At 40.1% G+C, this 26,877-nt stretch overlaps 2 protein-coding genes across 2 annotated transcripts in view; one reads left to right on the forward strand and one right to left on the reverse strand.

Moving 5' to 3' along the window:
* LOC134623853 (GTPase IMAP family member 8-like) overlaps positions 1 to 26,877 on the reverse strand; it is a 520,463-nt gene that overhangs the window by 241,683 nt on the left and 251,903 nt on the right. The window lies entirely within an intron of this gene.
* On the forward strand, positions 20,921 to 25,948 carry LOC135932549 (desmocollin 2-like protein). Its single transcript, XM_065470029.1, has 9 exons — positions 20,921 to 21,061; positions 23,484 to 23,574; positions 23,680 to 23,888; positions 24,254 to 24,409; positions 24,668 to 24,812; positions 24,901 to 25,055; positions 25,182 to 25,316; positions 25,468 to 25,653; positions 25,796 to 25,948. The coding sequence occupies exons 1-9, from the start codon at positions 20,921 to 20,923 to the stop codon at positions 25,946 to 25,948; spliced, it is 1,371 nt and encodes a 456-aa protein (XP_065326101.1).

Genomic DNA, 26,877 nt, shown 5'->3' on the forward strand with positions numbered 1-26,877 from the left:
GCGGCTCGTAGAAGCTTCTGTTTATAAAGAGTAGAGCTGGAGCTGAGAGGGAAGATGACCACCACTGGGACTGCATCACTCTGCTGCTGCTGCTGGACTCTGCTCTGCATGTGTCTCCTCATGGTTTGTGCCGCTGAAGGTGAGCTCAGAATTTACTCACACACACACGGAGCAAATATGTCTTGATGCATTCTCAATCATCCAGGAAAGTAAATCTCCAAAAAGTTGATTCTGTTCACTTGGTCGTAGCGTTTTTTGGGAGAAACGTTTCGTCACTCATCCAAGTGACTTCTTCAGTCTCAGCTGACTGCAGGTTTCCCCAATCTTATAAACAGTACATTTACACAATGAATGAAACCAGCCCACTGAGGGAACAATGGACTGGGAGGTCAGTTCCTTAAACTTAATTATGCAAATTCTCATGACCATTGATCAACAACCACTGACAGATTTGGGGTTGGATTTTTTCTGTGGGTTGGTCAAAAGCACTATTTTGACTTACCTGCTATCATATGTACTGGTTTGTGTGCTGCAAGACAAAATTAATATTTTCCTCTTTTAAAGGGAGAAAAAGGTCTTCTTTCGTTGCTAGTGGGTTCGGAGATGGCGAACATTCACACGGCAGACTTTTATTTTTACACATTATTATACCTCATTAACTTGTGATTAGTTATTGTTAAAAAGTGGCTTGGTTAGGTTAACAAAAACTGTGAAAGCAAATAGTTTAAACTAAGAGAAATGATCAGAGAGTATAACAGCTCATACTAACCATTAATACTTAAAGTACACTGTAATAAATAACTGCTAAACGTTGAGGTGTTGATTCTTCTGGTGGTGAGTTAGACTGACTCTAGAGTCTGTTTTTGAAAAATTGATCTTGCAAAGACCATCTGCCATCATGGAGTATCTGTAGCACAGACGCCAGGAAACATGAGCACATGCACACAGCGGGATCGCACTAGTGATGGTAAATTTGATTTCTTTATACTGAATCGAGTTTCAATGAGTCACTCACCAAAGTGAATCGGGTTTTTTGAGTCATTTGAGTCACTGAGTCAGTTGACCAGAGAGTGCAAAAAATGTACATTTTCACTCAAACTTAATTTGTTTCTCTTTTCATGTAAATCCTACTGCTAAGATGAGTGATTGAAAAAGAAAAACAACTTTTTTTATTGAGCAAAAAAGAGAAAAAAAGATTTCTAAAGGGAACATTTATTGTTATATTTTATTTTATTTGTATTTTCCTCAAATGTGTCAAATATATATTTTTATATATATTTAAACGTCCACTGAGCTGTGAGCCAGGGGGCGGTAATCCGCCTTAACATGAGCCAGGAGGGAGGGGGGTTAGTGAGTGATTAGTTTATGCTACGGTTCAGCACAGCAAGTGAGGGGGTGAATAGCTCAAATGTGCTGTTAGCATGTTAGCAGAGCGATGCTACTGTGAACTGAGGAGCTATTGTCTTGATGTGAGCTTCTATTCAGGGTTTTTTCTTCTAGTTCAGAGCAGAAATGTTTTTGTTAAGAAACTGGCTGTTGTTTTCCCCCACAATTTTAATTTTAAGCTAGATATATTTCTGCTAATGAAATTAGTTTGCTAACACCAACAGGGATGAGTCAGTGAGTCAGTTGGGTTTGTGAATCATGATTCATGAGTAAGTAAAGTGATTCTCGAGTATTGAACGATTCGTTCATGATTCGAACATCACTAGATTGCACAACTTGAAGGCTACCAGCCAACTGAGGGACACCATGAAAGGAAAAACATTGAGATTATTTAAAATTTTCTATATTATAAATGTATTCTGCATTCCCTGTATGTTGATGTTGTTACCTGGTTTTAGCTGATTGATAACAGTTCTTCAAAAGGAGAGGCAAAAACTTTCAGTTCTCATTGCAGGGTTTATTTGTCTCCCTAATGAAGGCACTGTAAAACTGCAAACATAAGAAAAGCATAATAAAACATATATTTGGAACATAATATATTTGTCATAGTACAAGGTACAGACTGAAGCTTTAGTAACTAATATTACAGCTGGTATAACCAAGAGAAATAAATGAAAAAATATCTAGTGCAAATCCCACAACCTTAAGCTAACATATAACGTAAATTCCCATTGACACGGTAACATAATTAGCATCACCAGCGCAACTAAATGCGGGCTTTAAATATGAGAGTCTACCATTTCACATAATTTATTTAACATGAACTCAAAATATTCTCATACTCCAGTATAACCAACTTTGGAACTTATAAATTGTGCGCTGCTCTCAGTTTAGTCAGATTACATTAACTTCTACTATGTCTAATACAGAACCTTGAGTACACTAACCTGCTTCCTCCCCCTTGTGGGGTGGTGGGGCCGCTGCATCCTGGACTGCAGACCCTCCAGATCCACCTCTATGCTGGAGCAAGAGGGGACAAGGCCCCTAAAACAAACCTTAAACAAACGCCCTGCCGCCTCAAATCACACTTTTAAAAGTTAGGAAAGCACAAGGCTTAACCTTATGTTACAAATAGATGTGACTGTGAGAGTTCTTGATGCAGATTATTCCCTCTAGTCATCATGCGTTAGAGTGTGATTAATTTGCAAAGAATAGACAAAACACATTATGTTCTAACTTTCTGTAGCAGACATGCAGTGATATCTTTAAAGAAAGTTCTTTTCGCAGTGTATTCGGTTGACTTTAGGCTTTTATTGTAGATCATTTTAAGAAAATCTAGGTTTAAATACTTTTCTTTCTTTAAATCGAAAGAGCTACAAACAAAGCTGGATTTTATTTTCTTTGTTTTGCATTTTCAGTCGTATGATACTGTAAAATTTCAACCAGGCTGGTATCACGGCAAAGTGTGTAATAGACCTGCTGGTCTATTAGAGGACATTGTATGAATCTCATGCTTTCCTTCTTCTAGGTGTTAAATGGATAAGCCTGTGTAATTTGCACTGCCAGCAGGTGGTGCTTATCTATTCAAAGCCAACAAATCGCTACCGATGGAGGAAGGAATGAAGTACATTCCAGCACTGGAAATTTCAGCACTGAGTGCCTAGTGTACCATGTCTGCTTTTTCACAGTCTCTTTTTGTAGCTCATCATGACGGTCTGTTCTGTGCAAATAAGGCATTTAATGTTGAACTTTATAACTAACTGCTGCATACTGGCTCTTCTCTTTCAGTCAAAATAACCATCAAAGTAGGACAGACTGTCATTCTGCCGTGTCAAACTCCTATCAAAAAAAGCGATCCAATGATAGTTTTAGAGTGGAGCAGACCTGAGCTCAGGACAGAATATGTCCTTTTTTTCCGAGACAAGAACTTTGATTTCGACAACCAGCATCCATCTTTTAAGAATCGAGTGGATCTACAAGACAGACAGATGAAGGATGGGGATGTCTCTCTGATCCTGAAGGATGTGATGATTAACGACACTGGAACAGACGAGTGTCGTGCCGTCGCGGGAAGAACAAATCGAAGGAAGAGATCTAATTTGGATGGTGACCCCATCAGCATCATCAACCTGAGTGTTGTTGATCCTCCAGGTGAGTGAGTAGAGTTGAGTGTGTGTGTGATCAGAGGTGAAGCTGCTTCCTGGTTGTTGATGTTTGTTTCTAAAGATGTTGTTGATGAGACTTTGTAGAAAGCAGCTGGTCTGAGTGATGTGATCAGAGTGCAGTAGATAATGTCTGACAGCAGTTTGAAGTGGAAATGGATTCTGTTCTGTTCTTCACTCATCACCTACCTGACAGCTGAAACCTCACACTTGTTTCTCATCTGCAGGTCAGCCAGGAGGATCTGTTACAGTGAGAGTCTCCCTGATAGCTTCTTCTGTGCTTGTTGCTGCTGTTGTTGGTTTTCTGATCTAGGTCCACCTGCTGAACTGCAGACTTTCTCAAATCTCTCAGAGCTTTTTTCAGATGAAGTCTCCTGCTGCTGAGCAAAGACAGACAGATGGCCTGATCACAACTGGTATTCAGCAACAGTCAACAGATATCACTGATTTCACTTTGACACTTAAGCAATGAATTCATCAGCCTCAGGAAACAACTGGACTGCACCCAGTGAGGAACCAGAAATCCACCTTAATTATGTTGTTGTTTGTTTGTTTGTTTGTTTTGTGTGTGTGTGTGTGTGTGTGTGTGTGTGTGTGTGTGTGTGTGTGTGTGTGTGTGTGTGTGTGTGTGTGTGTGTTTGGGGGGGGGGTATTTTTTTATTTTTTTTGAGGGGGGTGGTACATATTTTGGATGAAATTCAACATTTCTTAGACAGAAAATAATGAAAACATCAGTTAAATAGTCAGAATATGGAACAGTTGTCCAATAATCAAGTTTTTTGTCTGCACTAGTGTACACAGGATGTGCAGAGAGTGTGTGAATGCTCTTTGCAGATATATTTCTTATATTGTCCTGCACATGGTTTCTACCATTGGAGAAGATGGGCTGTTTGTTTTTGTCTGTATGTCCTTCACGTTAGCTGCAGCGGCTGTTGATGGTTTCGGAAGGCACCCTCGTCTCTCAATATGAGCTTGGGCTTGTTCTTTCTCAACATGGTAATCTTCCTTTTGAGCCATTCCCCACCCAAAACCTGATCACATGTGATATTATGCCCATGCAGTCCTTCAGCCATGTCAAGCACCACTCTGTTGCCTTGATTTTCTTTCAGGTGCTTGGAAAAAAGCACCCCTGCTGGATTAAACAGCACTGTACCCACTTGTCCCACACATCCCCTATTGCCACAAGTTTATCACATTCTTGTTGGCCCTGCCTTGTTTCTTTGTCACTGAAGCGTATGACTTGGATGGTCTTGAGAAACATGGTGGCTGGAAATGTTGCCCTTCCAGTATCACCGTTCCAAAGGCTTGTTGCTTCACCTTTTGACTTGTAAACTTCTGCCAAAATAAGCAAGCCAATGCAGTCTTTCAAGTAGATACATCCTAGTCTTTCCAACTATCCCCATACACACATGTCCAATCTAAATTTGTCATCCGACAGGAGGGTCGACTCTCTCATTCTCATCAGATGAGAATTCCTTAAAATCAGGGTCTTCCTCAACACAATCCTCTGTCTCTGTCACATTCTCCTCTATGTCACTTTCACACTCAAAGAGTTGCAGAAACCTCAATGACAGTGAAGCTTTTCCCAAAGGGCATTTTTTTGCTTTCTTTACAGGTTTATTTTACTCTGTTTGTATTAACATGGCCGCTTTCTGGAGAGGGGCTAGGCATGCGTGGTAAGGTTCCCTCTTATGGGTGTGAGTATAAACACCGGGATACAAATATAAAGTCCCATTTAAGTTGCAGTAAGAATTGCAATGTGACATCACGGTTGAATAACTGTTAGCACTCTATAGGCACTCCTCCCTGTAGATTGCTTCCCCAAGTGGCCTGTCTTCAACCACATTAGCCATTTTGTTCAGATGCTATTTTAACAAAAAATTAAAATGAATTAAAAATTAATTAAAATTAAATATCGTGTGATATTGTAAGTCATGTGTTAGATTTGTATTGTTGATTGTCATTTATGCTTAGAAATATCTACTCATATATGCTTAGAGTTGTATAATCAATATCATGTTGGTAGAGGTTTGATCCTTAACAGTCTGCAAAGATTTCATGTGCATTCCAGAGTGCTCTGGCATTCACACCCACATCCTGGGAGCATGGGAGAGGTCGTACCTTGTCTTATTGTTTTGTGGTAGGATAAACGTATCTATGTCTTTTTTAGTCTAAGTGCCTTTTGTTTAGATGAACTGCTGGACTTCCAGACCAGCAGGTTTAGGGAAGCTATTTATGGGGTCACACTCTGACCCCCCCCCCCCCCCCCCCACACACACACACACACACACACACAGACAAGTAAGATGTAATATGTTCCACAGGAAATGAAGGTGTGGTCTAATTTAACACCCCCAGTGTTAAAATGCATTAACGACTGAAATCCACACCGACACTTTTTAGGAATCAACTCCCGATGTGTTATTTTAACTCGATTAAGTGTTGAACTAACTCGGAACTCTGTTGAATTCTACTAACACTGAAAAATCAACACTGGCATTTTTGCTGTGTACTTGTCTTTGAGTGAATATTTAAGGTGATAGGAAATATAAACAACTGCAACTTGAATCTTTACTGAAGCTCAGTATTTGACACAGTAAAGATTCACTCACATGAATTTCACTCACATGTGCTGTACCAGTGTACCTGCACATGTGATGTGACAATAGAAGTGATTTGATTTGAGAGTTCAAACTCACTGCTGAAATAACTTATAATAATTAATATAATAACTATAATATTGGCCATCTCATATTTACACTGACTTTAGTCTCATGAACAACATTAACTAATTGTTATTTACTAGCTAATCTTAAATGAGTATCAGTACAGATATGAAGCCCAACAATCATGTTTTACAGTCCTGTGGTCTCAGCCTCAGATACTTATTAAATCACACAAAGCTCGTGTAGAAACAAACACACGAACAAAATATGTTCTCCTTCATTTCTGTCAAACACACGTTTCCAGCTATCATGGTTGCTAGGCAACCTGGGCAGCGCGACGGAGGCTAGACCGTCCCATTTCACAAGCCTCGCACTTCCGGCCTTAGCGGTCTTTGAGTACGCGGCCCTTGAGGACCGTTGAGGCTGCGTACTTTAAGGCTGCAGACCCTGAATTGGGATACAGCCAATGTCTGGTTCCACCTGACTAGTACTCTAAGGCTGCACACTGCAGGCAAAAGCGCATCAAATCCGATTTTTTTGACCCTATGCGACCCATATCCGATCATGGTATGACAGTGTGAATGGCACAAATCCGATATTTTCAAATCCGATCTGGGTCACTTTCGTATGTGGTACTGAATCCGATACATATCCGATGTTTTAGAAAGCGACGGCTGTTTGAACGGTCATGTCGCATTAAATCCGTCTTTTACGTCACTGACACAAGACAGACGCCAATTATCAGCACCCGAGAAGACATCGCGAACGCTTCCTGGCCATCCAGTGTAGATGTTAGTGAAACTGTTGGGAAGACAATGTTGGAGAAACGTGAACATTTTATTTGTACTGTATAATCTGCAGATTCTGACAGAAATCTGCAACTATCCTTTGAAGCTCCGCTCTTCTCTAAAACAGCAATAAGGATAATTATTAGGTTATTTACACAACTTAAAGCAAAAATTGGGAAACGTAAAGTCCGAAGTCTTTATATTAAGGGCCATCAGTCAAACAATATTGTTTGCTCTGGGTCTAAACAGAGCGTGTTGTGTGTGATGTCTTCTTTTGCGCATGCGGGCCGCTTTGAGCGTTCACACTAGAGCGCGTTTGCTGTCGCATTTTATTTGTAGTGTGAACAAGCGGACAAAAAAATCGGACTTGATCAAAAAATCGGAATTGAGCATTAAGACCTGCAGTGTGAACGTAGCCTAAGCGACCTGCATGAGTAAAGGGCAGAACAAATACATCCTCTTCCTCTAGAGGGCATTACAACTACCTGCTCTAATTAAATGGGTTGCCAACTGCCAGTAAAAGAGAACAAGACGAAGCAAAAATTACATAATAGTCATGCTGTGAGTGACACAGGGCAGCGTGTAATAGCAATAGATAAACATTTGAAAAGAAAAAATTGAGATAATTTGGAGATAATTCTGACCCTAATGAAGGCCCTAGCATGACTAGTGGTCAGAAGAAAGCTAAAAAGATATACTGGGGACAAACTGAACCAATTCCGCTATACCTGGTGTGCAGGGAAAAATGATCAGTATGCTTTTTGTGACATTTTTGCCTGGTGGTGTGCTGTGTGATTTTTCTAATGTGAAATATGTGCTGTTGCTCCAAAACGTTGGGAAACACTGGTGTAGGGAACACCTTAACCAGCTCTCTGCAATTGATGGTATTTGATTGGTATTGGGAGGCTGACAAACATCATGTATGATGTTACAGCCTTTGCCTGTGAGGGTCCAGTCTCCCTTTCAAATTTGCTTCTGGCAGCAAAATAAAAAAATGCGGCACTCAGCAAAACTGCCAGAGAATGGAAAGCTTATCCTTTATGCATGGTTACAGGAAGCTTCACAGGTCCTTAAGGGCATGCTGTTTCTTTTACTTAGAATGCTGCTGAACTCACTTAAAGAGACAAAAAATGATATAAAAATGTATTTAAAGATGTAATTAGGCTTACTTAAGCAATAATCAACAAGAGTATGATGCCCTTTGATACTGTACTCAGTCTGTCACAGCACACACCACTTTGGACATCAACTTCTCGTCCACTTTCTTCAAAGTGTGTGTCTAGACAGATGGAAAACATACTCACTCACTTACATAATTACCTCATATAAACAGTGTTGGGGAGTAACGGAATACATGTACCGCCGTTACGTATTCAGAATACAAAATATGAGTAACTGTATTCCGTTACAGTTACCGTTTAAAAAGGTGGTATTCAGAATACAGTTACTTTGGTGAAATAAATGGAATACACGGCGGTACTTCCTTGTTTCATATTGTCGCGGGTCAGGATTGTTTGGGTTTGTTTGACAGCTACGTTTTGTTGTTCCAGGCGGCAGTGTTACGGTTGCCATGGTTACAGGGTGACGCGCTCTCTCTCTGCCTGTTTCCTGGGTGAGAGAGCGCCTTTTTGTTGTTGTTGTTGTTGTTGTGCTAAGCTAAAAGGCAGAATGCTACAGGCATGGCCCTAAAGAATGTAGCCTGATGGGCAGTGTAGTCCGTGCTGCAGGGAGAATGGACTGCCATACACGTTATGTGTCTGTGAGTGAGGGAGGGAGAGAAAGGAAAAGTCCGAGCTGTCACGGAGCAAAAACGGGAGCTGGAAGCATGTAAATATAATAATAACCACTGCAGCCAAGAAGAGTGCCTGACGAGCCCATTTGTAAGTAAGCTATTAAGACTCAACTGTACACTGTGTTCGTGTTTTCCTCCGGAAAAAATAAGTTCTGTTGGAGCAGTCTTTCAACGCCTCTCTCTGTCTCCCGCAAGCAAAGTTGACCCAGACAACAAAGTAAAGCTAGTTTTCGGCTACCAGCCCGACACTAACCCGACGTATTAGCCAGAGGTCCTTTTACTACGTTTCGGACCTTCAGTAACAGTAATAAATCACAGCAATAGTACATTCACGTAGCTGTAAACAGCATGATAATATATTAAGTATTCCATAGTATTCAGAATACGTTACTCTCATTGAGTAACGTAACGGAATACGTTACAGAATACATTTTGGGGCATGTATTCAGTATTCTGTAGTGGAATACATTTTAAAAGTAACCTTCCCAACACTGCATATAAATAAACTGCAAATGCAAATTCTACTAATTCTACTATGATCTCATTTTATCATTGCTGACAGCAGGTGGGCTGAATGCCTCGAGGCACTTCCTTCCACCCACAGGAATGTCCGTTTAAGAAACACACCAAACAGGGTTTTAAAACATCAAGCATTAGTAACAAAGATTTTGGCACTAGCAAACTAATCCTCAAATGGTTTCACCAGAATACTACTCTCCTACACGTGACGTGAGGATTAATTTGACTCTCATGCAAAGGGTGGAGAAAGCTGGCTGTTGTAGCTGCTTTGGGTGGATCCAGAAACTTTCTAACATCAAGCACATGTGTCACTGTCATAAACTGAGATGAATTGGCCCTTGTGCACTGTTCATATTTAAGTCTTCATTGTATGGTCAGGATCAATTTTGACTCAGGCCAATAATTCACTCATTATAAGAGTTTTTATTCTATTCTTTATACATTATATTAATATTTATTTGATTTTGGAGAAAAAGAAAACATAGGTTAACATATTTAAGTATTATTTACTGAAAGTGAAAATAGCAAGAGTATTCTATGGGATTAAATGTTAACAAATGAAATAAAAATATGACATATCATAGAAGAATCCTCATAATCAGTATTAATGCAACAATAAAAGCACTTAGAACACAAAATCTGCTTCATGCAAACTAGTCTGTGCTTTAACAGCAGTGGTAGGAAACCTCGCATGTGAGGGACTTGAACATGTGTTTTATACAATCACTGAAATGGCAGCTCAGACACCCATATACTCCCTGATTTTTTACTTTCTTTAAAACACTGCATCTTACAACATCCTCTTTTAGCTCTCCAGCATTTCCATGGAATCTTGGCAAAATACACCATTTGGTAACAGATGTGTTCAAACTAACAGAGAATAGAAGTTTGGGAGCAAAATGTATGAAGACATTGTACATTTTATAAATTTAATTCAAAGCTAAAAAAATGTCTTATGGGTCTTTGAGAGAAAGGTTACCTTTAGGCTTTCTTAAAACAGCACAACTCAGCAAAAGCAAAAATAGAATCTAAAAACATCTGTTATGATTAATCTTACTGGGATAATGTGGGGAAAAAAGTAATCAGAAATAGTGAGACCAACTGAATGACCACAGAAGTCTGACAACAGTTAACTTTTACTTTTTATCTGGGGAATAACATGACATTTACTTTTATCAGCAGTTTATAAAGATAGTGTGTGTTTTGCTGTGCAACCACAGCCTCTCCCACTAGAGAGGTCATTCAGCTCAAATCCATGTGGTGTTCAGAGAGGAGCTCAGGTTTGCTTTTTCTTCCAAAGATGTGGAAATTTTTAATATTCACCATCTGCCTAACCCAGGTAACTGCTTGTAGTTTGGTTTTATAGCACTCCTGCATCACCAATATGTGTTTCATTTCTGTCACTTCTGTCATTCCTCTTTGCTAGCAAACATTTTAATGCCCAGAAGCATTAAAACATTTAAACGTGACAAGTCAGTTTGAAACTCACTTTCACCTCCAGATCTATGGAGGACCACAAGAGCCACGCGCATCGAAATAAAAATTTCTGTGCTTAAATAATGAATTGTAGAATAAATTCTGCAATTGTAAATTCATTTTTGAATTGCAATTTAATAAACTGCATTTCAAAATCCTTTTTCCAGTTGCAATTTAATAAACTGCAGTTCAAAATCCATTTCCCTTTCCTGTTCGCTCCGGGATTAGGTGCTGGATTAGCTGCTGGATTAGCTCTTCGATTAACAACTTGCTGGAGGCTATTCAAATTAGCCACACCGTGGGATGTAAGGAGCTCTCTGATTGGTTGGTCAGACACAGGCTGTCTGCCAGCCTGGATTTTTCTAACTCATAGCTTCGCCCTGCTAAGAAGCGTGGCCGTTCAGCCTCGGGATTTACACTCGGCTCGACACGGATATGTGAAGAATGAAGGGACCCTGCAGCGAAACGGAGAGCCAACCTCTGACTGAGTGCCTGTTTACTCAGTCTGACCACCTGTTGAAGGTAACGTGCTAACGTGGCTAACGCTAGCATCACCGCACATAGCCCCGTTATTATAAGGACATCTTAGCTTATGAAAGTTTTTCGTCGCAGCTGTACGAGCTAGCTACGTGTTTTGTAAGCTGCTGTGCTTTTCACAAATAAAGCTGGAAGCAGCTCAGACTGTTAGAACCAGCACTGAGGCCTGTTACATTTATACAGTGTTAGAGCAATGGCTGTAACCTACAGCCTTTAAACTAGCGACTAAAATGCTGACAGTAAACTCGTCAGTCCAGATGTTACCACATTACTTTGTGATACTGAGAGTTAAAACAACTGAGACAGGCTGATTAAAATAACAGCTGTCAGTTCTCTCATTCCTTATATCAAGACTGGAGATCACACAAAAATACCATGAGCAAAAAAAAGACATAGACATTTAACATAGATCAAACTCGTTAAATAAAACAAAAAGCTTATGAGCTTTCTTATTATTCACAAGTTTCAGCGATTTAGCCCAGAGTTTAAAGTCATTCAGCCATCTGTTCATACATGGTTTAGCTTTAAAATATCTGCATTTATGAAAAAAAAACTTTCCCATTAGCAAAAACGTCCTAATCAACAGGTCAAAATCTGCATTCTCAGCAAGTATTCCAAATTTTATTACTGTCACCGTCAAATGTGGTAACTGCTCCTGGACTGTAGCCAGCTCCACATGTCAGTCCAGAAGGAGTGCACTGATTCACAGTAGAAAAACAAGTGATCCAGACTTTCAATATAATTTTCACAAAATGTGCAGGCGTTCACATCTAAGTTAAATTTCCGTCTTAAGAATTCATTGGTTGGATAAACCTCATTAATGATTTTAAAGTGAACCTCTTTTACTTTAGGGGAAAGAGAAAGTGAAATATGCTTTTTTCTTATCGCTTTAACCTCCATGGACTCAAATTCTTTAAGAATATAATTTCTTTTAACCGGATTAGGGCAAATTTCATTTACCAAAATATTCCTGATCACCTTGTTTGTAAACCTGCTGTCATCAAATTCAACTCCAGCTATGCAGAGCTGTCTCAGTCCAGGAGAAATTTTAGAGTGCACAATATCTTCTTTTATCATTGATCTCAAAGGGACTGGGATGGCTTTTATCAAGGATTTATATCTCTTAGCAGTACATTTTACATCAAATTTCTCACAAAACGTCTCATGTTTTAATAAGACCCCATTCTCATCCATAAAATGAGCTACAGCCCAAATCCCTTTAGATCTCCATTCATCCATGTACACAGATTTCCTACACAAACGGATATACCTGTTGTTCCATATAGGGGTATTGTGAGGAGTAAAATTATGTTTATAGATTAATTTCCAGTAGAGAAGGGCCTGCTGATGGAAAGCTGAGAGTTTAACAGGTAACGAACTGCAATCAAAGTCACAACGTAACAAAAAGTCTATTCCACCCATTTTGCCAAAAATAACATTGGGAATAATGTTCCAAAAGGAATTTTTGTTCCTAATGAAAGATCTTAACCATTTCAATTTTAGTACACCATTCATAACATCAAAGTCAATGGCATTTGCCCCACCCTCTTCATAATTCTTAATCATATCATTTTTCTTTATATAATGACATTTGTTCCTCCATATGAACCTAAAATTAAGATTATTTATAGATTTAATCAGTTTTGGAGATATGGGCAGAGAAAAGGCTGGATAGATTAGTCTGGATAGACTGTCCATTTTGGTTAGCATGATTCCCCCAAACAGAGTTATGTCCCTTTGCAGCCACCTGTTCAAAATTGACTTACACTTTTCTATATTGGTACAGATATTCTTATTTTCTGATGATATCTTATCCTTACAAATTGCAATGCCCAGATACTTCACCTCTTTTTTGATCTGTATATTATTTATTGCTTGAAGGGGACACTCATGCAGAGCTAGAATTTCACATTTATTAATATTCAGCTGTAGGCCAGAAGCTTTGGAGAAGTTGTTGATCACCTGTAAGGCTAAAGGAATCTGGTCCTCATTTTTCAAAAACAGGGTGGTATCATCTGTCAGCTGACTGATTATTATCCGTTCACCCATCACAGTTAACCCCTCAATGTGACTGTTTTTAATCAGAATAGACAACAGCTCAGCAACCATGATGAACAAAAGTGGAGAGCTGCTGCATCCCTGCCTTATCCCTCTATTAACCTCAAACCTTGAGCATGTACCATGTTTTAGCAAAACAGAGCTGTTAATGTCATTATAAAGCATCTCTATGACATTGATAAATTCCTCTCCAAAACCAAAAGACTGCAGAGTTTTTAATATGAACGTATGTTCAACTGAGTCAAATGCTTCGTAAAAATCCAAGAACAGGATGTATCCTCTCTCTTGGAGTATTTCACTGTACTCAAGGAGGTCCAAAACCAGCCTAATATTGTTATGAATTAGTCTTCCTTTCAAAAAACCTGATTGTGTTTCACTGATAATGTTTGAGATGCCTTTCTTTAGCCTCTCAGCTACAGCTCCAGACAGGATCTTATAGTCAGTGTTTAATAAGGTGATGGGTCTTAAATTATCTAAAATTCTTTTATCCTTACCAGATTTAGGGATCAGGGTTATCAACCCTTGTTTCATGCTTGGCATCAGTTCTTTTTTCTCTATCGATTCCTTTAATGCATCAAACAATAAAGTCCTTAGGTCCTTCCAGAAGAATTGATAAAAATTAGTAGTGAGTCCATCTGTCCCTGGAGACTTGTTTAATGCCATTTTCATGACCACTAAATCCAGTTCCTCAGTTTTAAACTCTGAATCACACAGATCTTTGAACGGCTCGTCAATACATGGGATGAGATTATGAATCTTATTAAAGAAACTATCGGCATCAGGTGCTGAATATTCTGAGGAGTACAAGTTGGAATAAAAAGTGAAGACTTCCTTTTCAATCTTTCTGAAATCTTTACATTCAGTCACGTGATCTTGGTGGCTGTTTATGTTCCTCCCTCTGCTAACCCCACAGCTGCATGTGACACTATCCACTCTGCCATAGCCCGGTTACAGACTCAGCACCCGAGTGCCTTTATTGTGATCTCGGGTGACTTCAACCATGTATCACTGGACAATACATTACCAACATTCAAACAATATGTGGACTGTCCCACCAGGGGAGAGAAAATTCTAGATCTGCTGTATGCTAATGTAAAGGATCCATACAGCTCCTCCTCCCTCCCCCCACTTGGTAGGTCAGATCATAACCTGATTCACCTCACCCCCCGCTATGTGCCAATTGTGAGGAGGGAACCTGTGACCATGAGGAGCATTAGGAGGTGGTCAGAGGAGGCCTTAGTGGAACTACAGGGCTGTTTCGAGGTGACCGACTGGGAGACACTCTGTGAGCCTCACGCTGAGGACATCAATGGGCTTACTGAGTGTATCACAGACTACATAACTTTCTGCACCGACTCCATTGTTCCAACTCAGACTGTTCATTGTTACCCAAATAACAAGCCGTGGGTGACTAAGGACATCAAAGCTCTCCTCAACAACAAGAAGAGGGCTTTCAGAGAGGGCAACAAAGAGGAGGTGAGAAGGGTCCAGGTGTTACTAAAGGACAAGATTAGAGAGGCTAAGGACAATTATAGGAGGAAGCTGGAGTGGAAACTCCAGCAGAACAGCATGAGAGAGGTGTGGAGGGGCATGAAGACCATCACTGGATTCAGGCCAACCAACAGCAGGGGAGCTGAGGGAGGTGAGGATAGAGCTAACGAGTTAAATCTGTTTTTCAATAGATTCGACACCACAGTGTCTGCTCACACCCCCACAACCTCACCTGTAGTCAGCCTGGAATCCAGAGCCACACCACTGTGCCTGCCTCTCTCTTCACATAACACTGTTGCCTCCTGTGAGATTCCTGAGACCCCTCCCCCACCCATCACCTTCACTCAATACCAGGTGGAGATGCAAATGAGGAGACTGCACTCGGGCAAGTCTGCTGGACCAGATGGAGTGAGTCCCCGCGTCCTCAAGGCCTGTGCCCCCCAGCTGAGTGGAGTCTTTCATAAACTGTTTATGCTGAGTTTGAGTCTGCAGAGGGTCCCAGTGCTGTGGAAGACATCATGCCTCGTCCCTATTCCAAAGACGCCACGTCCCAGTGGCCCCCAGGATTACAGGCCCGTGGCACTGACCTCCCACATCATGAAGACTCTTGAAAGGCTCATCCTGGACCAGCTGCGACCCATTGTCAAACCACATCTGGATCCCCTTCAATTTGCCTATCAGCCTCGTCTCGGAACAGAGGACGCCATCATCTACCTGCTTGATCGTGTCTACGCCCATCTGGACCAGCCGGCGAGCACTGTGAGGGTCATGTTTTTTGACTTTTCCAGTGCTTTCAACACCATCAGGCCGACCCTGCTGGGTGATAAGTTAGCAGCGATGCAGGTAGATGCTTCTCTGGTGACCTGGATTGTTGATTACCTGACAGGAAGACCACAATATGTACGTCTTCCACAGTGTGTGTCTGACAAGGTAATCAGCAACACAGGGGCACCACAGGGGACTGTCCTCTCCCCCTTCCTCTTCACCCTCTACACCACAGACTTCAGCCACTGCACAGAGACCTGCCATCTTCAGAAGTTTTCTGATGACTCAGCGGTGGTTGGATGCATCAGCAGGGATGATGAGACGGAGTACCGGGCTGTGGTCGACTCCTTTGTCACGTGGTGTGAGCAGAATCATCTGCAGCTCAACGTGGCAAAGACCAAAGAACTGATCGTGGACTTCAGGAAGACAAGGAAACACTTGACCCCTGTTTCAATCCAGGGGGTCAGTGTTGACATTGTGGAGGATTATAAATACCTTGGAGTCCACATTGACAATAAACTGGACTGGGCTAAAAACACTAAAGCACTCTACAGGAAGGGCCAGAGTCGTCTCTATTTTTTGAGGCGACTGAGGTCCTTCAACATCTGCCACAAAATGCTGAGGATTTTCTACGAGTCTGTTGTGGCCAGTGCGATCCTCTATGCTGTTGCATGCTGGGGGAGCAGGCTGAGGGTCGCAGATGCCAACAGACTCGATAAACTGATCCGTAAGGCCAGTAATGTTGTTGGGATGGAGCTGGACTCCCTCAAGGTGGTGTCGGAGAGGCGGATGCTGTCCAAAATAAAGACAATGTTGGATAACACCTCCCACCCACTCCATGACATGCTGGTCAGTCACAGGAGCACGTTCAGTGAGAGACTGAGAGTACCGAAAAGCACCACTGAACGTCACAGGAAATCATTCCTGCCTGTGGCCATCTCCCTGTATAATGCATCTGCTTAACATACTGGTTACTGCTACAACTACACGGTTCTTTTCCAGCTATTTATTATTGTGTGACTTATGTTTCTTTCCTGCTATTTATTATTGTGTGACTTATGTATATATATATAGATATATATATATTGTGCTATTCTTAGTTAGCGTGTTGTCTGTTTTGTTAATGTTGGTGTATAATGGAGCACTGTAACAAAGAAATAATTTCCCCCAGGGATCAATAAAGTATTCTGATTCTGATGATTCTGATTCTGATTTATCAACAAGCTTGTGATTAAATTTCTCTGCTGTCTACTCTTTTCCAGCTTACTAAAATATGATGAGTTCTTTTCACCTGCCTCAATCCATTTGGCTCTCGATCTTATAAAGGCACCCTGGGCTTTCTCTAGGTAAAGATCGTCTAATTTAGTTTGTAACTCCATCAATTTATTCTTCTCTTGCACGTTTAGTTTTTCTTTACTACAGCACTGAGTTATTTCACGAAGTAAATTACTTTCATATTCCCGTTTTTCCCTGTTCAGTTCTTTGCAGAATTTTATAGTGAATTCTCTGATTTTGAATTTAATAAATTCCCATTTCTGTATATTACCCACTACTGAGTCATCATTTTTTATATCTGTAATTATATGTCTAATTTTATCACAGTACTTGTCCTTATTTAAAAGGCTGGCATTAAATTTCCAATATCCCCTGCTGCTACGTCTCATCCTTGTTGGTTCTAAGACAAGATCAATGAAACAGTGATCAGATAGGGGTGCTTTAGAGATTTTGGATTGTGAAGTACACCTCAAAATGTCATCACTCACTAACCAATAATCAATTCTTGACCTGCTTTCTCCATTAGGTTTAAACCATGAATAATTCTTAACTCCAGGATTCAAACTTCTCCAAATGTCCGTAAAATTATTATCAGTAGAAAAGTTCTCAATAATGTTATTCTGTTGCCTCCTTCCTAAGCGAGGAGGCCATCTGTCCATCCACTCATCTGGTGTCATGTTCCAGTCTCCTCCTACAAGGATGTAATCTGTGGGGTACATAACTTTAAACTCTGAAATAACTTTTGTTAGATTTTCCAATAGACTTTTATTTTGACCCTCATTATTATGACCATAAAGATTTGTAACAATTAGAAATATACCTTCACTCTTCAAAACTGCAGTTAACCAATGACCCTCACTATCAGCTTTATATGTTATAATCTCCCCAGGGAACTTATTAAAACAAATCGCCACACCTCCAGATCTGTTAGATCCATGACTGAAAAGAATCTTGTCTCCCCACTGATTAGTCCAAAAGGTAACATCAGCATCCACAGAGTGAGTTTCTTGTAAAAACAGACAGTGACATTTTTGCCAGTTGCAAAATAAAAAAAGTGCCTTTCTCTTAACAATTTCCTTCAAACCCTGAATGTTTAATGAACCAAAAGAAATTCTTGAGTGAACCATAACAAGAATATGCTAAGAAAATAACTAATAATATTTTTTAAAAAAAGAAAAGAAAAATATATAAATATGAGTCTAAATTGTAACACTTGTCACCAACTCAGTGACTAATAATCTTTAACTTCAAGTAAAACTCTTTTGTCCCATTGATAATATTCCACTGTATACAGTTTTATGTAAGGTCTTTCATTCAACGTCACCAATCCTCCGTCCTTCGATATATCCATGAGGACCTTGGAAAAAGGCCCGCTTCCCAGCCCGTCTGGCTTGTTCAATTTGCGGCCAATGCCACGTCCTCTCTTCCCAGTCCTCCCGCGGCAGTACCTCAGCGAAGTGGAAACCCCCGTTCTTACAGACAGCCGAGTCTTTGGTGCGACGCCAAATCTCCTCTTTCACATGTCTCAGAGCAAACAAAATGATGACATGTCGGACCTTGTTCTCAATCTTCTTCCCCACTCTATGCACCACATCCACAGATTCTTCAAGCTTTGATGTCATATCAGGAGCGATCTTGCCAAGAATTCCAACAACCAGCGATCTGACATCTTCATCTTTTTTCTCCTCTAATCCTTTAATCCGGAGGCACCATCTCATTTTGTACCTTTCTTGCTCTCTCACTCTCTCCTTGAGATCGTAGTTATCTTTGGTCAACTACTCGTTTCGTCTCTCCAACTTATCTCTGCTGACTTAGCTTTCTTTTCTGCAGGCTTCTTACTGGGTGTAGATGGAACCGAATCGATGCTCCGTTCCCTTTTGCTCATCACTGCTACGTCCATTGCTACGTAGTCACGATCCGTTCCTTCTCTGCTGCCTTCCTTTTCATCACATTGCGATGTTGTTTCTTGTTTTTTGAGGTCGAGTTTGAATTTAGCAGGTTTAACTACACTTGGGGCACTCATTTTATTACTTTCGAGTGGAAACAATAACGAAAATAAGGTAAATTCTGGGACAAGTTTAACGAGCTCCTAATTCGTGCGACTGCTCAACTCGCCATCTTGTGCCACCCTGCTGTGACGTAAAACTTTCATAAGCTAAGATGTCCTTATAATAACGGGGCTACGTGCGGTGATGCTAGCATTAGCCACGTTAGCACGTTACCTTCAACAGGTGGTCAGACTGAGTAAACAGGCACTCAGTCAGAGGTTAGCTCTCCGTTTCGCTGCAGGGTCCCTTCATTCTTCACATATCTGTGTCGAGCCGAGTGTAAATCCCGACGCTGAACGGCCTTTGTACAAGCACACACGCTTCTTAGCAGGGCGAAGCTATGAGTTAGAAAAATCCAGGCTGGCAGACAGCCTGTGTCTGACCAACCAATCAGAGAGCTCCTTACATCCCACGGTGTGGCTAATTTGAATAGCCTCCAGCAAGTTGTTAATCGAAGAGCTAATCCAGCAGCTAATCCAGCACCTAATCCCGGAGCGAACAGGAAAGGGAAATGGATTTTGAACTGCAGTTTATTAAAGTGCAACTGGAAAATGGATTTTGAACTGCAGTTTATTAAATTGCAACTGAAAAAAGGATTTTGAAATGCAGTTTATTAAATTGCAATTCAAAAATGTTTTTTGAAATGCAATTGGAAAAAGGATTTTGAAATGCAGTTTATTAAATTGCAATTCAAAAATGTTTTTTGAAATGCAATTGGAAAAAGGATTTTGAACTGCAGTTTATTAAATTGCAACTGGAAAAAGGATTTTGAACTGCAGTTTATTAAATTGGAATTCAAAAATGAATTTACAATTGCAGAATTTATTCTACAATTCATTATTTAAGCACAGAAATTTTTATTTCGATGCGCGTGGCTCTTGTGGTCCTCCATACAGATCCTGTCCTGTGTGGAGTCATGCTTTCTGCTGAAATCTCTCTATGTAATTGTACCTAATTCGACCTGGATATCAAGTAGCAAAAGGTGCCACTCTGCTTATATGTTTTATTCCTGCTGTGAAAGAAAGTATTGTAGGCCGACTGTCTTGTGTTTTATGGCTCTTTTTAACTTTCACTTTCTCGCTTTTCAGTTGAAACCGTCGGCTGTGATGCAAAATCAGTGCAGTTAACTGTGAAGGACCCAAGTTTCACAATAAAAAGTATCGGAGCAGTCGTAGCTTTAACGTCTGTCTCAGTGGGAGAAAGAGGACGGATATTTTCTGTGCATGCTCAGGACAAGAGTGGATGGGAAAGAAAGATGGAAGTTCACCTTGTCCGCAGTACAATGCTGAAAAGACACGTAAGGCAACTGCATATTGTGAGTCGTTTATACAGGTCAGAAGGCAAATTGGATTTTTTTTTCTAACATACTTGAACTCTTTGGAATGTCACAGCAACGAGGCCGAGGCTCCATGAACCGCTCTAAAAGACGGGCCTGTCGTTTCCCGACATCTGTAGTGGAGAATTATGAAGGGAACTATCCAAGAGTAATTGAAACGGTGAATTGAATGTTAAATTTATATAAACCCCCCCCTCATTTGATCTTATTCAGATTACATTCAGCTGACAAAGTTATTATTTTCTTTGATGTTATTTGTTTGAGCATATTGCAACTGCGTACACTTTTGATCTATTTCGTGACACTGCGAGCTGAAAGAGCCCACAGTAGACTGCTTCATGATAAACACGTTATGAATAACAGAATCCTTTTTTTGTTTTTGTTTCCCTTATTATGTATGATTTTATTTGGACGTAGCTCTGCTGCTGCTGTAGGTGACTCGGCACAGCGTGGAGGGCTGTGGCGATGGCGTCTTCTGTGGATCTGTTTGCGCGGTATGCAAACTGGTGGGGTTCGAGTTCTGGGGGGAGGTAATTCTTGATGTGCTGAAGGACTAGTCTCTCAAAGCATTTCATGATTACCGGTGTGAGGGCCACAGGGCGGTAATCATTCAGGCTGGAGATGGGAGACTTCTTTGGCACTGGGATGATTGTGGCTGAAGGAGTCAATATGTATCCAACTGGAGTGTTCAGACTGGACGGACACACGGGGGCTCTGTTCTTGCTTAAAGCATTGGATCGTGAGGAGTTCCCAGAATATAATGTGAGTGTGAAGATGAAAATGACTTAGAAGATTTGTAAAGAGTTCCAATAATGTTCCACAGTCATCTTTAAGGAGTGATTAATCAATCATTCAAATAGCTACAGAGTATTTGATCCTCTACTGAGCATGTTTGTTTATTTATTTTTTCATTCAAGCCTGGAACTGGCACAGTTCACATATGCAGTCTTGTTATGTTCCTGCCTCCTCTTTCTATATTTGTGTGCATTCACCTAGTCAAATGTTTGTTTTTTTCCCTCTATAGTTTGTAGTGCGTGCTTTTGACAAGCATACTAATGTGGAGCTAGAGGATTTTCCCCTGACAGTGATTGTAGATGATGTCAATGACAATGCCCCTGAGTTCGTAGGTCCTTTACACTTTACAGTTTACAGTTCCTGAGCACTGTAGTGCAGGTGAGAAAGACAACATACAGTAATAGTTGATTCTGTGGTATTTGACTTTCAATGCAGTTGCTCTAAATGAGTGATACCTGTGAACTTTATGTAATTGAAAATAGCATTGCAACATATTTTTATTATAATACTTTGTAACATTTCTTTTAAAGTTAAAAGACAACCATGTGGTGACTGTAAAAATCCAGGATATGAATGGTGCACCAAATGGTCTGTTTGCCACATCAACAGCAACAATTGCTCTGAGTGATATTAATGACAATCCACCAACCTTCATGAAATCATCCGTAAGTGTTTGAAAGAACCATCAGTATGTAATTTAGCTGAATAACTGAAGTCATTTTCATTGATTTTGGTGGGGTTTTTTCTACTTATTTCACCAAAATACTTTTTACTGACATAATTAAACAAATACTAAAGACCCCCCCCCCCCCCACACACACACACACACACACACACACACTTCCCCATCTTCTTGTTTTTTCTTCTAGTATAATGTCACTGTGCAAGAAAATGAAAGTGAAAAACTTTTCCTTCGAATTCCTGTTCAAGATAAAGATTCGATAAACACATTGAACTGGATGTCAAAGTTTGTCATTACTAAAGTAAATGAAAATGGAAATTTCAGGATAGTTACTGACGTTGGGAAGCAAAACTAAACCCACTGAACATGAAAAAAAACCCCACTTACAATATACAACAGGAAACATAATGGAGACCTGAAAACACAAGCTTAGGAAATGTAACACAGGGAGAGAATAACACACTGAGATAACTGAAAGTAAAAACATTGAGGACAAGACAGACTACATAGAGGAGAGGAAAAGACTCATAAATCAGGAGACATAGATGGAACAAAATCTAGAATGAAATGTCAGGCCTGATGTTTTGTGACATATATGCATATTTTTCGCAACAACCTATACAATGGGTTGTTATATGTGGTATCACAAGTAACAAACACAGCTTATGTCCCACCTAACAAGATACAGATGAGTTTTTTAAATGCTGGTTTTATTGGTAATGAGAAAAGCTATAAAACACTGACTTATTTAAAACATTTTCCTAGTGCATAGGTGGTGTTATCATTATTGAATTTCTTTTACTTTTTCCAGGTTGCAATAAGAAGAGTTGTTTGTGACAACTGGTTCAGTCTAAGGTTAATTCTTGGTGGGGTTTAAGCAAAATCTTGGTGGCGATACTAGTGCTGGTTTGCTGGTTGGCCAGAACTGTGAATCCTGGTAGATCTGTTGTGTTATAGGAAACTGTGTTAGTCCTGATGAGCAATGACTAATTCATTACTGCAGACAAGTCTTGAAAAAAAAAGCAGACAGACCAGTATTTCTTCAAATAAGTGTACCTGCAGCCTTCTGTATTGTTATAAGAATACTGTTTATACTCTATATGCACAGATTTATATAAATAATGCTACATGCTTTAATTGTGTGTATTTGTAGCTCTTATAGTCCCACTAAAACTCTTTAAGGGGAAGAGTTTTAGAGGTTTAATGTCTTTTTCCAGACATTAAACCACATTTAGTAGCAGTTTAATGTCTTGCAGTAAAATAGATATGTTGCCCTGCTGGTGGGGGAAAAAAACGTGCATATCTGCAACTTTCAGGGAGCTTTCTCAGCAGAGACCAGTAAACACAGCCCAAAGGTACTTCGCATGTTTAAAATTGCACTTGGGTGTGCCATCTGAGAAACGCCTGCCTTTTTACGTTGATAGAGAAGTGAAGCAATAGACAAGAGACGAAGCTCTTGAGTTAACACACTTACTAACCAGACTCCCAACACTTGGACGCAGGACAAAGTCAGTCTTGTTTTTTTTCCTAAGATGGGGAAAATTTTGATTTCCTCCACCTACCTAATACTGGTGAGTGCTGCTAGTTTGGTTTTATAGCAGTCCTGCATGATTGATACATGTTTACTTTCTGTCACTTTTGTCATGCCAGGAAGCATTAAAACATTTAAACGTGACAAGTCAGTTTGAAACTCACTTTCACCTCCAGATCCTGTCCTGTGTGGAGTCGTGCTTTCTGCTGAGATCTCTCTACGTAATTGTACCTGAAATAATTCCACCTGGATACCAAGTAGCAAAAGGTGCAGCTCTGCTTACTTTTTTATTCCTTCTGTGTGAAAAAGTGTTGTAAGCCAAATGTCTTGTGTTTTATGGCTCTTTTTAACTTTCACTTTCTCGCTTTTCAGTTGAAACCGTCGGCTGTGATGCAAAATCAGTGCAGTTAACTGTGAAGGACCCGAGTTTCACAATAAAAAGTAAGGGAGCAGTCGTAGCTTTAACGTCTGTCTCAGTGGGAGAAAGAGGACGGATATTTTCTGTGTCTGCTCGGGAGAAGAGTGGGCTGGAAAGAAAGATGGAAGTTCACCTTGTCCACAGTACCATCTTGAAAAGACATGTAAGGCAACTGCATATTGTGAGTCGTTTATACAGCTCAGCAGGAACAGTGCATCTTTTTTCTAACATGTCCAAACTTGTTGGAATGTCACAGCGACGAGGCCAAGGCTCCCTGAACGGCTCTAGAAGACGAGGATGTTTTATTATTATGCCGCTGACTGTAGGGGAGAATTATGAAGGGAGATATCCCAGACTCATTGAAACGGTGAATTAAATGTTAAATTTATATCATTCATGGTTACTGTAGTATACAAATGTTTATTGTCAATACACATCAGATTGTAAAGATTGTAAACACTTTATGAATAACAGAATCCTTTTATACTTTTCCTTAATATGTATGATTTTATTTGGTTTCTGCTGTAGCTGACGTCAGGTTCCTCAGACAGCCGTCATTGGTACTATACTATTGAAGGAGAAGGAGTCAATATGTATCCAACTGGAGTGTTCAGACTGGACAGACACACGGGGGCTCTGTTCTTGCTCAAAGCAGTGGATCGTGAGAAGTTCTCAGAATATAATGTGAGTGTGAAGATGAAACTGATTTAGAAGATTTGTAAAGAGTTCCAATAATGTTCCACAGTCATCGAGTGATTTATCAATCATTCAAATAGCTACAGAGTATTTGATCCTCTACTGAGCATTTTTGTTTATTTATTTTTTTCATTCAAACCTGGAACTGGCACAGTTCACATATGGAGTCTTGTTATGTTCCTGCCTCCTCTTTCTATGTTTGTGTGCATTCACCTAGTCAAATGTTTGTTTGTTTTCCCTCTATAGATTTGGGTGCGTACTTTTGACATGCTTACTAATGTGGAGATAGATGAGAAATTCCCCCTGACAGTGATTGTAGATGATGTCAATGACAATGCCCCGGAGTTCGTAGGTCCTTTACACTTTACAGTTCCTGAGCACTGTAGTGCAGGTGAGAAAGAGAAAATACAGTAATAGATGATTCTGTGGTATTTGACTTTCAGTGCAGTTGCTCTAAATGATTATGGGTTACAATACAGGGACTGTGGTGGGAGTGGTGAGTGCAACTGACAGAGACCAAGGTGGCACCGACCATGTGAAGATTAAATATACACTTGTATCTGGATCAGACATGTTTACCATTCATCCAGAAACAGGTGTCATCACAACAACAACCAACACCCTAGACAGAGAGGTGAGCACTGCCTCTGCATCACTGATACCTGTGAACTTTATGTAATTGAAAATAGCATTGAAATAGATGATGCAAATGCTTTACAACATATTTTTATTATAATACTTTGTAACATTTCTTTTAAAGTTAAAAGACAACCATGTGGTGACTGTAAAAATCCAGGATATGAATGGTGCACCAAATGGTCTGGTTGCCACATCAACAGCAACAATTGCTCTGAGTGATATTAATGACAATCCACCAACCTTCATGACATCATCTGTAAGTGTTTGAAAGAACCGTCAGGATGTAATTTAGCTGAATAATTGAAGTCATTTTCATTGATTTTGGTATTTTTTTCTGCTTATTTCATCTTTTACCAACATAATTAAACAACAAATTCAAACATCCCCCATGTGTGTTTTTCTTCTAGTATAATGTCACTGTGCAAGAAAATGAAAGTGAAAAACTTTTACTTCGAATTCCTGTTCAAGATAAAGATTCGATAAATACATCAAACTGGATGTCAAAGTTTGTCATTACTAAAGGAAATGAAAATGGAAATTTCAGGATAGTTACTGACCCCCAAACAAACGAAGGGCTTTTGTACATCTCAAAGGTGAGACTGGCTTATTATTCAATTCATTATTATCACTTAGTTATGTTGGTGGAAACATTTTGCATGGATCACATCTAATGCAAAGTCGGCCTAAATAAACCCGGTTTATTCATAAACTTTAAAATGTCTTTCTTTTTTCCAGCCATTAGATTATGAGAAAACCAACGATGTCCAGCTTCAGATCACTGCACAAAATGTAGCAGCACTGAATGGCAGCAGTGCCACGTGGCAGTCCATCCCTGTGAGTGTTAATGTTGAAAAAGTGGATGCAGTCAGGACTGGACTGGGACTATAGATCAGCCCGGGCATTTTGACTAGAGACCCGCCCACCAGGTATTATCAGAAAAGCAATAAAGCCTTTGAATGAAAACAAATGCTGTTGTGACATTTATTGTTAGGTTTTTGTGTTGTGATTGTCATTTATGCTTAGAAATATTTATGCCATATACTTAGAGGTGTATAATCGATTGTGTAGTGATAGGATGTGAGATCTTCAGTAGGCTGTAAAAGGCTTTGTGTGCATTCCAGAGCACTCTGGCATGCACACACAACTTAAGGTCAGGAGAGGTTATATCTTCTCTTACTGATTTATGGTGTAGGAGGACACCTACTCTGTATCTGGTTAAGCATAAGAGCCTTTTGTTTAGATGGACCGCTATACTCCTGGCACCAGCTTTGGGGAGTCTTCACGGGGTCACATCTTGACCCCCCCACCCACACACACACACACACACAGAGAGAGAGACACACACAGACAAGGTATTTTTTGTTCACATGTATACCTATGTAAGATGTTATATGTTAATGACCCTATGCATATTCATGTAACCACAATAAAAGGAGTGCTATGGGGAACCTGGCTGAGAGTCTGATGGAGGTCAAGTGGGTGGAACGACACTTGCCTCCAGGCAGGCCTCCCTCATGCATGAGTAACACAAAGAACTTTGCCTACTCGTGTCTTGCTTTTGCTGTGTAGTAAATTGTCCTGAACGTTCCAGCGAATAGGTTTATGCTACAAACCTATCATCATGCTTCTTAATTTGCTGTTATCTTTGCTGCAGCTCCATATTGTTTTCAGTGATTTTGTTTAATAAACTCATTTGAATTGACTCACCACACCTCTGCCTTGTCAATAATAAGCATGCGTGCCTTTGCAACTGTACAACTTTTGCACTGGATAAGTGATATTTCCTGGAGTGGAACCGCCCCCTCCCAGGTGGCATT

Source organism: Pelmatolapia mariae, linkage group LG3_W, assembly GCF_036321145.2.
Source record: "Pelmatolapia mariae isolate MD_Pm_ZW linkage group LG3_W, Pm_UMD_F_2, whole genome shotgun sequence".
NCBI classification, from domain to species: domain Eukaryota; kingdom Metazoa; phylum Chordata; class Actinopteri; order Cichliformes; family Cichlidae; genus Pelmatolapia; species Pelmatolapia mariae.

What these genes read in the sequence shown, in the direction of transcription:
- LOC135932549 (XM_065470029.1), top strand. Translation starts at nt 20,921, where the DNA reads ATGGGAGACTTCTTTGGCACTGGGATGATTGTGGCTGAAGGAGTCAAT. An exon ending in AGGAGTTCCCAGAATATAAT is followed by an intron (nt 21,062 to 23,483) that starts GTGAGTGTGAAG and finishes TTTCACCTCCAG; the next exon opens with ATCCTGTCCTGTGTGGAGTC. An exon ending in TCCTGAGCACTGTAGTGCAG is followed by an intron (nt 24,813 to 24,900) that starts GTGAGAAAGAGA and finishes GTTACAATACAG; the next exon opens with GGACTGTGGTGGGAGTGGTG.